The sequence below is a fragment of the Bacidia gigantensis genome, assembly GCF_019456465.1.
Source record: "Bacidia gigantensis strain McMullin 20006 chromosome Unknown contig_246, whole genome shotgun sequence".
Taxonomy (NCBI): Eukaryota; Fungi; Ascomycota; class Lecanoromycetes; order Lecanorales; family Ramalinaceae; genus Bacidia; species Bacidia gigantensis.
In genome coordinates, this window is record NW_025408602.1 from 1,966,283 (window position 1) to 1,981,292 (window position 15,010).

Sequence of the window (15,010 nt, forward strand, 5' to 3'; positions counted from 1 at the left end):
GCTTCCCATCATGGAGCGCGTCTCGTGAAGGTTCGACTACGAGGAGCTATCTCCTCGCCGGCGTCCCTAGATGATGGTGTCGCCGGAGCCTAACAGCGCCTCCCGCGCGCTATCTCTCAGGAGGTGGCTGGGCCCAGCCCCCGCCAAGTAGAGGGACATGGCCCGCTCAAGAGGCTCCGTTGATAATACAACTACCTATCTGAGTGTCAATCACCGTGAATTGAAGATGTCGAACGGGAACCATAGTCCTACAATACTCACGCCAGCGACCTCCGTTGCCCCAAGCACAACCGGTGTAAGCGACAAGCCGAAGCTGCCTCTTGCAGTGAGGAAGAATGGTACGCAACCAAGAGATGTTGATTGAAACGTGCTAATCTGTGGTGCAGTCCGAGATAATTGGGAGGCCAAGCGAAGTGAACTAGAGGCTCGATTGTCATCAGTGCTTGGGACACCTTGGACTGCGGCGATAGATCCTGCCGAGCTCTTCAGCTTCGCTACTGGTAACCAGTATGCGAGCCAGAATATGGGCGAGATGATCGCGGAGTCAGTTCCTAGTCCCCATCGAAAAATTCATCAATATTGATGTCGCTGTAGATACATATCTACAGCCACCGATCGAGTTACGGAATTCTCAGAGAAATACGGCTCTGATGGCATCAGCGACCTGAACAACGTTGCGGGGCAACACACCATCGGGATCGCGCATACATCAAGATCTGACGTGAACTACTCCGGATGTGAGATCAGTAATGGATGTCTATTGCTCTTGTTCAAAGATGACGGTCTCGGTGTCAATATTTACAGTGCTGCCGACGATCTTGCCATTGCCGTTGACAACGCCGAGGTTGTAGGAAATGGTGGGGATGTGACCAAGCTCGGTTTCCTCGCCCGCAGCTCTATCAAGGCAGACTACGACCTCAAAATCGACGAGGTCAAAGCCGACATCCAAAAGACTCTTGATCTGTCAGTCTTGGAACTCTCCCCTGGCTTTGAAGAGAATTATGCCAAATTGGCTACATACGATGCCGCGAAGAACTATGATTTTCCGAGAGACTTCAAGGAAGTATTCGGCGATTATGTCTTTCAGTATTTTGAAGGGTTCGCAGAGGCGCTGAAGGATAGCGGGTTTGCTGGTGATGATATGATGCAGGAGGGGTTCAAAGAAGCCGTGGAGAAGAATGAGATTGGATTGCGAGTTGTCGACAAGCTTGAAAAGGGCGACTATAACGAGTGCGTGATTGAGAATGGTGTGGTGTATATGCAGACGACGGCGGAAAATTGGACGGTCAATATTCGAGATCCAGCACGGAGGCTCATCGACCTGCTGTGAGGCGAGAGAGTGTCGGCGAGTGGATCTGGAGTACTGCCTATGCTGTTGTTTAAGTCCGCCCAGATACCGTGATGTATCAATGGCAGAAAGTATTCATCGTTGGTTTAGTCGTATCAGTTGGATACAGGTCAAAGTAGAGCGACGCAAACGTAAATGCTTTGTTATGTCCAAATCAAACTAAGAAGAAAAACCGGTGTATTGATATTTAGCGTGCCAAGCTTACACCAACATTTTTGAGGGTCTGTTGACGTGATTTGTAGATTCATTTACCATCAGACAACAACCCTGCGCGGAAGGCGGTTGGCGTGCGCGAGAGCCTGTCCCCAATCTTCCCGCTGCTCCAGCTCCCTCGTCCATCTTTTCGAGATGGACAGTGCTCCGATACTGATGATCCTTGGAACGCGTCGCTCTGAGACGCAGAGGTCGTACCGCACGAGTCTTAACGTCGAATCCATACTGAAAGAGAAGGCTCATGGTACACTGTGAGGTCTAGGTAAAGATTGGTCTGGAGATTGGGAGAGATCATGACAATCAGAGATGGGTGACATGCAAGTGGTCCAAGACCCGAGGTCCAATGGATGAGGATGGAGTTCCACGAGATATTGAAGAGGCCTGCAACCTCAGAAAGACGTGATCGCGGGTTAAGAGCAGGTAATACATATACTGAGAGCGTGGCGGTTGGACATTGTAGCATATGCAGAGTCTACGGTGCTCCAGCAACCCCGTCGTTCGATGATCACGTCTCATTGCGACGTCCGAGGTCAGCCGCTGTCAAGGTCTTGGTCCGCGAACATATCTGAAGCACCATCGATGCGAGAGTCCTGTAGCTACGTGTTGCTGATCTGTACCTACGACGAGCTGGACTGGATGTGTTCAGGCTAGAGATCAAATCAAACAGGAAGCAAGAGCTGGTGGACACAACGATGATTAAGAGCCGAGGATACTATACAGAGCGCGCAACAAGGGACTCTGCACGGGCATCCTTGTTGAGAATTGTGCTAAAGGACAACGGTGTGAGTATTCAGGCATCATGCGATCTCGCATACCTATACATCACTGCGAGGTGTCGTAGAGATCGTTTCATGGCCACTCCGTCGATGATTGGTCGGAATCTCGTACATGTGGGTGCTGAGACTCTAGATGACAATCCATGCTTTATTGGGGGTCAGGAAACGAATGCGACCATTCTTATTGGGCCTTTCAACCCGATGCCTCGAAGCGATCAGTTAGCGCTGAAACTCGTGTCACTTCGCTTCTAAAAATCGCTATACGAAGCTTCCTACTACTTAGTGAGCATGGGTCCGTCTACTTCCGCGCGCTTTGATGACCTTGCTTTCTCTTCGTCATCGCGCGACCATGCAGATATCTCAATGTATTTGTCGATTGGTGGTGTTCTTCGTTCTATGTCCAGACGCAATCGTAGCGCTGTCTCTTGGAAGTCCGGGTCTGAACATATACAATATTTCAGGCGCAAGCTCATCCAAGAGGTACCAAAAAGGCGGAGTACCAGGATTCATGTCATTTCAACGCTGACAAAATATTAGTTCTGGGACCCCTCCCCTGCCTGGCGACGTGAATTGGCATTTCCCTCACACGGCGATGTCACTTCATTACATTTCAATACCAGACTCAAATTTTATGTCGACTCGAAACGTCCTGCGTCTTCTTGTAAGCGTGTATATGGAGTTGCAAGGTGACATTGAGCAACGTGGACAAGACGCGCCTTTTGCACCCAAAAAATGGGCCAAGCTCACAGACGAAGAGATCATCTTGTCCCCTAGCGACGGTTTTGAAAACGTATTCACCCTACGCGGCGCTCAGCTCATGGTGACTGGGTTGCAGCAGATTATTGCCAACTGGGGCGAGATCCGCCCTGGTTCCATTGAATTTTGGAACAACACGAGGAGCTCGGAAGCTCCACTTGGTCTAGGACTTTTGTACATGGGAGATGGCAATGCCTGATACATGAAAGACTATTTGATTTCGAGATATAAGCACACGGTCACCATGCCGTTCCTAAGCCATCATCATTATCAACAGATTGTATGGTGGTACCAGCCCGACTCTTCAAGATCGTAACAATCCCGTAATTGACTCTTCTGGGATTCATTTTGAACAAGGTCACTTGTACCTCCGCGAACCTCTTTTTATCAATCATCGCAATGACCAACTTTTGAAGACTAATCGACACGTCACCATAGAAGACACGACCTGCACTCGGAGACTGTTCCCTCATGCCAATATACACCTCCGTCTCCGAATCTTCATAGTCAAATGCAGAACAACTCGCAGCCGCATCTTCCACTGCTATTCTTGCTAGTGCTCTCACAACCGACACAAACACCTTGATCGAGCCTAGAGTTTTTGCACCTTCAATCCATTCAACATCAAAACCGAAACCAGAGTCAACACCTGGTGAATCAATAGCTCCCGTCCCATCGCTTCCGGTTTGTCTCGACTCTAAAGCAGTCTGCCTCGCAACAATCGTCTCATTCTTTGAGGAGGTTCCACCTGAACTGAGGCTATCCACGACTCCATTACTTTGCCTAAGCGAAAATGTACCCACGACGGCCGCGCGCTTTTGCTGCAGAATCCGCATCTGTCCCGCCGCTTCCTTGTACTGCCCACTACCACCACTACCAAAGAAAATAGACACGAGACGCTGTGTAGCCCATATGATATGGCAATTGATCAGATGTGGGTAAATTGTTGTTGAAGCTTGGAAGCTCATGTAAGGGGGTAAATCGAAAAGGTGGTAGCCGTCTGTGGAACTGTAGCATGATCGCTGTGAGAGTACGATGATTGCGTCAATCGAGTTGAGATAGAAGGAGATTACGTTGATGTCACTGTCATATATGGTTAGAAGGAGTTTGAAATCGCTGGGGATATTTTCGTCGCCGGTGAGAAGGGTCGTGTTTATGGACCTTTCATATTGTCAGTGATTTGGTAACGATTCACATGATCTACGTACTGTGAGACTTGTGCGCCATCAGCATCCACTGGTAATGACACTGCAGTACAGGCCAACCAGACATAAGCCCAGCAAACAAGAGACCTGAGTATCTTGAGGTTGCCCATGCTACCGATTCTGATCGTGGCTTATGAACCTGCTCATAGAGCATTGGAAACATTTCCTACAGTGACCTCTCGATGACGCAGGTCAAGTCCAGGCGGTGGTCCTATTTTAAGCGTGTAAGACAAGACATTGCCGTCGCCAGATACTTGTCGCGCAAGAATGCAGGTGGAGGTAGCGACGAAAACCTCCGCACCGCGCTTCGAACGACGCTAGCTTAGAAGGGACCAGCGATTAAGTCAGCTCGATTATCGAAATTCAATTGTCCGTTGCATACCGGTGAAAGGCTTCAAAGCCTTAGCCAAGGTACAATGTCGTCCGTCGTATTTAACAGATCGACAAATTTCCCCACGACGAAGATACATACAACGCAATCTCTTCCACTGACTCAAAGACCTGCACGACTTCTGCAACAGCAATATCATTCGCATATCTCCCAACGAACTCTCCTCCACCTCCCCCTGACCTGGCACGACGCCCACGCCCACCGCGCAGGCTACCTCACCATCTCTCGACTACTTCTTTTTCTATAACGTTCCCATCGCCCTGGCCTCCGATGGCACGATACATTGCTCGGGCGCGCACTCTCTGAGAATACGCCGAGCGAGGAAGTATCTATCCTAACAGGACACGCTCGCAACGCGATCGACGGACTGGAAACCCAGCTTGAAAGATTACACCGGAGAGTGCAATGCGAATGTGAAAGAGTGGCTCGTATGGCTCTCCTACGCCGAGCCCGCCGCGCTCAGTGCTAGTCCCTAATCGAGCGTGCTGCTGCGGCTGGGGCGGAGGGGGAGGTTGGGGCGGCTGCTGCCATTGTGGATACCAAAACGGATGGTGGATACGCGAAGATTTTGAGTAATGAGTAAAGGACGGGGGTGAGGGGGGTGGGGGTGGGGGGGGCTCGATAGAGGGATTGCCAGACCGGATTTGATGCTGTATATGCTGAAGCAGTGCATTTTTGAAGATAATAAAGAGAGCGAGCTGGATATGAATTCAATCTTCCGCATAGCTTTGAGCCGTGGAGGTGCTTGTGCGAGGGGGAAATGTGAGGTTGATAGGTTGACTGATTGTGTTTTAGCCTTTTTGGGTGGGTGCGAGGAACTGCCATTTCAAACATCTATCCCTGCACACCACCAAATTCTCTATCAAAACCTATGAAAACTGTCGACCTTGATTTGGTCAGCATTGGTCAGGCATATCCTAGAGGTGCACCAAGATCCTTACCATCATGGATGTCCGACTATCGTTGCTACATCGACTCCATCAGCTGAAGGCTAGACAAGGGTCCTAAGATTGTTGTGCACGGTCATGATCGTTCCTACAACTCCACGGATTCGAGTCGTGCATTTGCGACCCGAGATAAGAGCCTCGACATTGCTGTCAACGATGTACTGGTGGTTGAGATTGAAGCACTGACTGATCCCGATAAAGGCATGCAAAATGGAAGCGCATTCAAAAGATCGTACTCAGGCCTGGATAATGGTCGAAGAAGGCAGAATTTTGTGCACGCTGCCACGGCCTCTGTTTTCCAACAAAGGAAACCTGCAAGCAAGCTTTCCCACGGTTGCGAGTCGTCGACTGTCTTTCCAGAAGAGCGAATTTGTCCCACCACCCAAGCTTAATACGAGTAGTATGAATTGGACGCCCTATATTAGACAAATTGAAGGAGTTATCTGAAGAGCAGCAAAATACACTAAAATGCAAAGACTCTTCATAACAAATGCAGGGTACACGTACCTCTGCAATGTGATCCGCGTACTGATTCCAAGATGCTAATGCGATACAACCGAATCCCACAACACGTATATAAGCCGGCAGTTCCGAAGGACTAAGTAGAGATGAGAGATCAGCACAGATGGGAGAGGAGTGAACACGTGATAATTCGTAGCGAAGCTATCGGATCCCTTAGCGACACGCAACAATATCAGTCCAGAACAAAACCTCCGATCTGTCGCAACAGCCAATTTCACCCCTAACCTCCGCCAATCTTCCCGCACGATCCCGGTGATATGGGCGTCAGGGGTGCATATCATCGCATGCCTCGAAGCCGCTTTCACCGTCGTCTGGTTGGGTCGTATTTGCCAGTTACTGCGGCTATGTTCTTGTCCGGGACGATCTTCGCGTAGGAGTGGCGCCAGCGATACTGCTGACTTCCCTCAGTTTTTTATCCTTTGTGACCGTAGGTGACCTATACTGCGGAGGTCGCGGTTCTGGGGATGCTGGAGCGGGGGATGGGGGGGAATCTTGCGTGTTTGCTCGGGACTCGAGATGCCCTTTTCGGGGGTGCATTGGGTGCAACGGGTGCAATTCTCTTGTGGCTGCTTTCCTGCATAATCATTGTAGTTAACCATATGTTTAGTTTACTTTTTATACGCAGTTTTGAGACTAGCGCAGTCAGGGCGTACTGTTGTTAACCTAGCGCAGTCAGGGCGTTGGATATCCGATGGAAAATTATCTCAGCGCTGTCAACACTTTCGGAGATGAGGCTATAAGAGTGTGGGTGACGGTTCGGATGCTGGCGCTACGACTACATCAGTCTGCAGAGCTTGACGGTTCACCCTTCTCTTTTGCCATCGGAGCAGGAAATTTTGGAGATTCGGCGTCTGGGAACGAAGACGGCAATTGGGATTCGAGAGATGGATCAGAGGGTTGCGCTGAGTGTGGATACTTATGCTCTGGCCCTCAATGTGTATGGCACGGCGAAAAGTCGGGGCTAGGTGTTACGTGAGGGTTTTGACTTCTTGTTCAGCCCGGTGAGTCGTTGCGCCTGCTCATAAAGTTATTGGAGGATCTTCGAGCCTCCGCCATCTCCATCAGCATTATGAACGCCTAAAGGTAGACGTGGGGTGGCGGTGTTGGGAGGTGGAGGGGTACTTATTGAGTGAGGAACCTATGTCTTGTAGGTTCGAGTCAGTGGGAATGGCGTTGCTGATGGGGGCGGTCCTTGTTTGGGAGGTCGGTGTCGATGATGGTGGGATTGAGATATGCATCAACAGGTAAGTCAGGGCTAGGAAGGAGCTGTAATGCTCCATCTCTAATCTTCGGTCCAAAAGTGTGTCTTTGTGGAGGGATGCAGAATGAAAATGGGCTTCACAACTAGTTTGAATGCCCATACATCTCCGCCTCAAGTTAGGTATTCGCTTTGGTCATCTTTTATGGAACACGCTCAGCATTTTCACTTGGCAGAAGTTGACGTGCGCCCAAGTGGTTCTGGATGTTTTGGCTTCTCTACCCATCATTCTCGGCTATTCAGGTCACATTTACTGTTAGTTCTGGGTGCCATTCATATTTCCACAGGGTCTTCGGATCTTGATGGGTCTAAGTGATAGACCATTCAGTTTTCCCAGGGCTCTTGTTGTCCGCACTAGTCGATCTAGTGGTGCGGAATAGCTTATAATCACCAACAAGCCTTAAAAAAAATTGCAATTTCGGACAGCAAACTTTTAACAGCTCAGCGAGGGAGCAAATTGCCTCTTCCCGCGGTTGAAAGCCCAGAAGAGCTACTTTTACTGACGCGAGGGGCGGAATGTAGGCAGATGTACTCCGAAACCGACGACACAGAACCGTCTCAGCGTTGAGAATGAGGCTCCAACGGACCGTAATAAAATTTGAGAAGTCTTAAAAACAGTTATGAAATTTCATCGTAGGCGAAAGTCCTTTGTAGTCTTCCGAAGACTCCACTCAATGCCACATAAATCGGAGTGGCTTTTGCGCCACCTTGAAAACCTCGGGGAGCCTTCCCTCTCGTCCAACTAGCCGTTCTATGACCTCTGTATTTCCTGTCGCTAGTCAAGAGGACTTGACTTCTTGTCTGCAATATGCAAAGGAAGACAAGTGTTTAACCCAAGCGTTTCAAGATGCCTTCTCGAGACTCTTAATCTCCTTATAATGCCATCCCACACAATCAAGTTTATCAATTGTATGCTAGGCGCATTACTGTGGCTGACATTGTGTACAACAAGCGCAGAGCTTGATGAACACGAGGCCGGAAGACCTGGTAGAGAAAATGGCTGGCTAGCTATTAAAACTGAATATTACTGACAGAGTCGCTGGTGTCGAAAACGTACACATGGCATAATTTGAGTTTGTGACACAGTTTCAAGGCACTATTACGTTCTGTTGGCGTTCCGCTGTGGCTGTTGGCGTAAAAGAGGAGGTATCAACGCGGTTAAAGTTCTGGCTTTGGCAAACCACAAGCGCCACTGAGAAGGGAGAAACTTTTTGGAGAATCCGCGAGTATATAGAAACTTGCTGTTCTCCTACCAATTTTCCCCTCCATCTACTTGAAATTCGACACATTTGTACTGTGACCATCAGCTCAAATTCCAATTCTGAGTTAACTGTCACTTAATTCTGCCCCTGCCATGCCTTTAATTCACTCTCTTGCCGTTTTGGCCTTGATACCAAGCTACGCAACTCCCTTACCCGCACAATTACTGTCCAAAGCTCCCGCCGAATGGCATGACAGGTTCAACAATTCGCTCAGTCGAGACGAGTTCAGCATCCTCATCCGTCCGAACTTCAACAACGACGAGCCCCAGGATTACTGGCCGACAGCCGAGGTAAATCCCCCTTTCTCCTCAGCCTCCCTACCCACAAACCCCACAGCATCCACTCACAAACCCCCTAGCTTTCAACAATGACAATGGCACAAGCCCTGGACCCACTGCACCTCCTCTATCCCGCCGACTACGACACGCGGGTCCAGCACATCCTCTGCTACATGCGCGAAGACCCTTACTCCAAGAACTTCAAGGAATCCGAGCGTCAATATTTCCCCGTGAAATTTCCTGACGGGACTGAGGTCAAGCATCCGCCTCTAATTATCGCACCCGGCCATGCGTGCACGTTGTGGGGCCAATTGCATCATCGCGATTATGATAATTTGCAGATTACGTTTGGGAATATCTTTATTGATGTGCCGACGGAGATTAGGAGGTATGAGGATATGAAGGGTAGGATGGGGGCGAGTGAGGTGGATGCGATGAAAGCGGGACGGTGTCGGCTTCCTGAGAAGGATGTGGGGCCTGTTTGTTGGTTGCCGAGGGATGGAGGGGTTTGAGTGCCGTTGGGGTGATGGATGATAGATGGAGAAGGTGGGGGATGGTATGTGTAAGGCTTGTGGAGGATGGTAGATTGTCTACCTTCAATGGGTTGATGACTTGTACTGTCTGATATATCCCTTTTGTCAGTTTCATTGCCGCTATGCAGTGTTCTGCTTCACCATTTTCCATCTTTCTCTTCGAGTCGACTCGATAATTTGACCTGACCTATGGTTGGAACGTGGCTCCGCGCCATGGTGATCCATTGTATGGTGTTATTGAGCAATTCGTTACACTTTGAGCACCCGAACAGCGCGGCGTGGTAAGCAAGCTCGACGATTTGTCAGTGCGCTACTATTGCAGAGACCCATTTATAGGTAATGCTGCAAGACACCCTGTACTATACAGTAGTGTTAATATTCAATTAGACCTTCTTTCGTATCCTCTTCGTCTACTGTTCATGATGATAAGTTCGTGATGATACATTGTGCGTAGAGCATGCCGTCAGTATTTCCCCCAGTCGTATAGCTACGTTTAGGCTAGCGCAAAGTCTACGCTTCGGCCATTGTGGCGGCTAAAGGTCCTGTACACGATATAATGAGATCAGGCTACATGTCTGAAGCGGACCCCGACCTACAATTTGCCATCATCTTCGCACCGCCCCACAAAGATTTCATGGGGCAATTCTTTGATATCGGGATCAGTGATCTGCGCATAGTACATATCAAGAACGATCACGAAATGCTCGTAATCTCTGGGCTGCGTGCGGACGAAATGCTCGCCTGCTTCGCTGGTGCTGTAGCTATTCTGCGCGAGGAACTCGTCCGCAATCTGGAAATCGAGCGGACTGACACTCGATCGGATTCTGATAAAGATTCTTTTTGGTGTGGGGGCAACTTCAGCCATGATGCCCACATCATTTGCAAGTCAAAAGTCCTGAAGATATGCACGCTCGGGAAGACCGTCTCCTCAAAATGTGCGGGGTATCGTGACAAAGAAAGCTTAGTGCTAGGGCTCGCCTGATTTGATCTTGGCGCAATTTCCCTGTCGAGATTTTCGTTTGATAACACTGACAATGTTTTCCACATGCTTCGTTCTTCTCATGGCGAAACATATCGGGACAGCATCTCCACTGAAGGCTGGGAGGCGTCATTGGCTCCCCCAGCGATATTCATGGGTGTAACACATCGCAAACCTGACCGCTTTCTGATCGAGCTGAGTGAAGGTTCTAAGTCTCATGAGCTTCAAGCCGCAGTGAAAATGTCTAATCTGCTTTCTGTTTACAGCGTGTCGTCCGCTTGGTACTTTCCAGCCCAGACCTCATGGGGTACCTTCTGAATATCAGGATTTTCGTTTTCCCTATAGTCGATGTCGAAAACGATATGATAGTGTTAGACTGGGGTCTCGTAATGAGGTTTGTGCTTGTTTCTCGTATCAAATGGACCGTAGCCATGTGACTGGAGGAACGCTTCGCATATACGAACGTATTCTGGGTTGCCGACTGATCTGAGCCGCAAGAAGATTCTTTTTGGAGGATATGCACCTGCATGCGCTTCAGCTTCATCTGTCGTTTCGGACATCGTTGCTTTTTCAGCCATTGTTCTCGACGATCGAGATATGGTTGAAGAACGAAATTTTGTGTACGAGATAGAGACTATTGGCGGGGTAAAATTCGAAAGAAGTCTAGCCTTGGGCTTCTGATCGGCGTCGCCCGTCGCGACAGAGAGGACTTGTTTGTTTAATCAAATGCGATATCGTGAGCTCCCGCTCTGGACATTCTGCATGATCGTAGCTGGAGATTTGAGCACCGGAAAAGCCAGAGTCTTTACATGGACAACCCGTTTCGTGGGACACCCCAGGAGTCCTAGCTGACTCCCGGGAAGGCTACAAGGCAGAGACGGCGGTGAACCCTTTTTCTTGTGATTGGGTCGCTGGGGCTCACTTGCATGAGTAGTCGCGCTACCAGTGTATCCGAACGCTGCTGCGCCCCTCAGCGGTGGGGAAATTTTCATTATGTATAAGAAGGTAGCAAACCTCCCCTCATCTTTTTTGACTCTTTGCGACCTGGAAAAACCCCATGCTGGGACAGATACTCAACCATCTGTTCAGGGATGGCAACGATCTTCGCATGGACTCCGTTATCCGCATTCGTAGGGAATTTGGGACGAAGAAGGTCAAATGACCTGTGAGGAAAAGGCGGCCTCTTACTCCGTAGAATGACGCAGTATTCGCGCATCGAGGCTTTTGAAGAAACTACTATCCTGCCCGAGAAGATGCCCTTAGCTCTTACTGACTCTGCGGGTGATCCTGTATATGACCATGAGTCCTCAGCTTTGCCTAGAGTCATCGACAAGCCCTATCAATTCCGAGAGGGGACATCTGGAGAGCAATTCGACGGGTTAGAGACGAATGTGACGAGACTTTCCGCACAGGAACGTGAACTTTCCCATATTCCCTTTAGCTTAGAGCCTATGGAACAAGACTACGTGCTCCGTGAAGTGAATGCTCGATTGTCTCAATGTGCATTTGACTTCGTCGCCAAATATCAGTTTCCAATACAACTGGTGGATTACAGAAGTACTGCGGAAGTGGATAACGACTTAGAATGTGCCTCTATATTTCGCGCATCCACAAACCGCATCTATGTTGGTAACTTGCCAACGTTTGTTTCTGAAGATGACATACGTACCCATTTCTCGATCGGATCAGAAAAGATCGTGAAGGTCAAGGTTTTGCACGGCTTTGGCTTTTTGGAGTTAATGAATGGTCTTGCTGCTGAGATGACTGTGTTACGTTTTCACGGTTCCGATTTATTTGGTAATCGATTAAGAGTGCAATTGGCGCGCCACTTACCAAATAAGAACCAAGATCCTCAAGACGTCAAATCCCTTCGAAGACTGCAGCTCAGGCAGAAAATCTTGAATAGCTTCCAATGAGACCACGGAGACAATGGACCAAAGAAAATTTACCACAATGTGAAAAGGAAGAGCTACCACAAAGTGAAGCGTGGTCTTTCAGGTTCCATAAATGACTGCGACATTCCCGCCGTTGCAGACACTGGAGCCGAAGAAAACATCATGTCCGCTTCATTTGCCGGCAAGATGGGCCTTGTACTTGCTGGCAGAGGCAAGACGTTCAAACAAGGCAACTCGACGCTGATCGAGTCCATGGGTGTGAACACCATTCATTTCATCGAACAAAAATACGACATCCATGCTGACGAGTTTACCGCAGGAACTGTCAGTGTTCAATGGTCTTTCGCGAACGAAGCCTCAAAAAAACTGAAAATAATGTGTCATGTGTTGCCTGAATGCCCATATGATCTTCTTCTCGGCCGCAAGTTCCTCACTGCAACAGAAACGTTGTCGAAATTTCGAAAACGACTCACAAGTTGCCTATTTCGCGCCAGTGGAGTGTCAAGTATCAACCTCGTCGGAGACAACAGTATGTATCTAGACGGATTGTTGGGGGACGATATTGCGGCTTCGGGCATTGCAGACACAGGAGCTGAGCGGAACGTGATCGATTACGAGTGAGTTACACGAGTGTTGAATCACTGTCGCACTGACGCATGTAGCTATGCGACGAGTCGTGGTCTAGCCATTGATGACGACGCTGAAGCTTGCGGATATCTACAATTCGCAGACGGTACGACGCAGCCAACTCTGGGTCAGGTGAAAACTACGTGGACATTGCAAAATGGCGTCGCAGTTCCTTTGACATTGGAAGTTCTCCGCAACTGTTGCGCAACATTGATCCTCGGCGAGGACTTCCTCTTTGATAATAACGTATTCGACTCATACGAAACCCTCGTTCTTGGTGACGAGTTCGATACATCGTACCACGAACCCCCTCTACTCGCTCCTTTTGCGTACAAATCTTCCTGGCAAAAAGCCTTGGAAGGACTTCTCCATCTTTCGAAGAGAAAGACACGAAGAAGAAAGAGGAAGAATAGTGTGAGCGCTGCCAAGGTCTCCAGCCCTGAGCGATTGAGAGCAGAAGAAGAGCAAAGGAGAAACATGTGGAACTACCAATATGGCTTCGACGGATCGAGGACCACGACAGGTGAGCGAGAGCTCGAGCAGCAACGTAGATCACAATTCAAAGCTACCTCGCGCCAGGCTTCTGAGCAGAACAGGCCGCCAAGGATCCCGAGTATCCCGACGCCTGTATGAAGGCTCGCCTTTGCAAGATTGAGGTAAATTGGTGAGTTTTCAGACACAAAACAGGTTCTTGGCATTATGCAAGAAATGGAGGATCCTCACATCCCAGTGGCCGTTGGAATTCTGTTGCCGACAGATAGCTGGAGAGTACCTTTGATGTGACTTCATTCACTGTTTAGAACACAATTCGCGACACACGATGAACTACTTACGTTCATTAGACATTTCAAAGGAACTTCAAGACACTAGTCTCAAGCGATTTAGTGACTTCAGTACTTTGTCGAAAAGAATTCCTTAGGGAAGGCACCGATGAATTATATATTGATTTATAAGCGCTAAGTTAGAAATTTGAATTACTCGCGAATTACTCGGGTAAATGGTGGGTAATTCGGATTTTGATTTATTAAGCGCTTAGTCAGGAATTTGAATTACTTATGAATTCCTCAGGGAAAGCGCGAGTAAATGCCTTTTGCAGCTCCTAATCCATCAAATGACTCGTGGCTCTAGTCGATCGGTACGGAGTTCCCTTTTGGCCTACTCCTGGCCATACAAGCTTTCTGTTGGAACAATGCAGGCAGACCCAAGGGTTTCCCTCTTGCTTGAAAGTGGTGTATGCACTCACTTCGTAAATTTTACTTGTTGGGGATCTAAAGTCTCATCAGCTTCTCTGTTGCTTGAAACACTTTTTAGCTGGCCCGTCTTCAAAAGAGACCCTTCTTTAGACTTTCCCACATCTCGACAAATATACCAAGACGATTTAACGATTTACCCGTCGAATAATTACCTTCTCGAGGGGTATCCTATGATATTGTACGTGTTGAGAACTTCGTAACATGGCAGATCATTCGACAACTCTTAGTTTGCTTGGTAGACTACCACTAGAACTCCGCAACTTCATCTACCATCACACCGACATGTTGCCCAGTTCAGCCCTCCTGCGTAAAGCGAAATGTTTGATCGGGGTTCAAGATCGTGAAGCTGAGTATGCACTCTGAATTCCCGTACCAGAATCATGCGAATCTCGCCGAATGGGGCTTGTGATCGCGCTGCTGCTGCTTTTCAACGCCGTGGATAGTGAAGTCAGTGATGATGCAATTATCAAGATCTCCCACAATATTGAATCATGGAGTGATGATACGGGCTTTGCTTTCGATGCCATCCTGGTCTTCAAGCCTGGAAAGCGGAATAGGCGCATGTTTGACCTGAGGGTGGGTTGTGGCTTGCTTTAGCGGGGGATATTGAAAAAGTGATGGGGGTGGGGGCTGGGATGGATGGGGTTTGGTGGGATGGGTTTTATGGGGCGCTGAAGGAGTTGGTGGTGCATGAGCTTGGGGTAGCGGTCGAATGGATGAGGCGGTGGTTTGAGAAAGTGAAGAGAAGGAGAGGAGGGGTGGAGTGG

At 48.9% G+C, this 15,010-nt stretch overlaps 5 protein-coding genes across 5 annotated transcripts; 4 read left to right on the top strand and 1 right to left on the bottom strand.

Moving 5' to 3' along the window:
- Positions 1-157: 157 nt before the first annotated feature.
- On the top strand, positions 158-1,330 carry KY384_006246 (uncharacterized protein; the record flags this gene model as incomplete). The annotated part of the gene is made up of 3 exons (XM_044814742.1): positions 158-338; positions 387-543; positions 595-1,330. 3 exons carry the CDS (start codon positions 158-160, stop codon positions 1,328-1,330), a joined length of 1,074 nt encoding a protein of 357 aa, XP_044668892.1.
- Positions 1,331-2,929: 1,599 nt separating this feature from the next.
- On the top strand, positions 2,930-3,292 carry KY384_006247 (uncharacterized protein; the record flags this gene model as incomplete). Its single annotated transcript, XM_044814743.1, has 1 exon — positions 2,930-3,292. The coding sequence occupies one exon, from the start codon at positions 2,930-2,932 to the stop codon at positions 3,290-3,292; it is 363 nt and encodes a 120-aa protein (XP_044668893.1).
- Positions 3,293-3,332: 40 nt separating this feature from the next.
- On the bottom strand, positions 3,333-4,408 carry KY384_006248 (uncharacterized protein; the record flags this gene model as incomplete). Its single annotated transcript, XM_044814744.1, has 2 exons — positions 3,333-4,254; positions 4,302-4,408. 2 exons carry the CDS (start codon positions 4,406-4,408, stop codon positions 3,333-3,335), a joined length of 1,029 nt encoding a protein of 342 aa, XP_044668894.1.
- Positions 4,409-9,045: 4,637 nt separating this feature from the next.
- KY384_006249 (uncharacterized protein) lies at positions 9,046-10,471 on the top strand (the record flags this gene model as incomplete). The annotated part of the gene is made up of 2 exons (XM_044814745.1): positions 9,046-9,435; positions 9,992-10,471. 2 exons carry the CDS (start codon positions 9,046-9,048, stop codon positions 10,469-10,471), a joined length of 870 nt encoding a protein of 289 aa, XP_044668895.1.
- Positions 10,472-11,664: 1,193 nt separating this feature from the next.
- Positions 11,665-13,623, top strand: KY384_006250 (uncharacterized protein; the record flags this gene model as incomplete). The annotated part of the gene is made up of 3 exons (XM_044814746.1): positions 11,665-12,327; positions 12,436-12,980; positions 13,026-13,623. 3 exons carry the CDS (start codon positions 11,665-11,667, stop codon positions 13,621-13,623), a joined length of 1,806 nt encoding a protein of 601 aa, XP_044668896.1.
- Between the last annotated feature and the right edge of the window lie 1,387 nt (positions 13,624-15,010).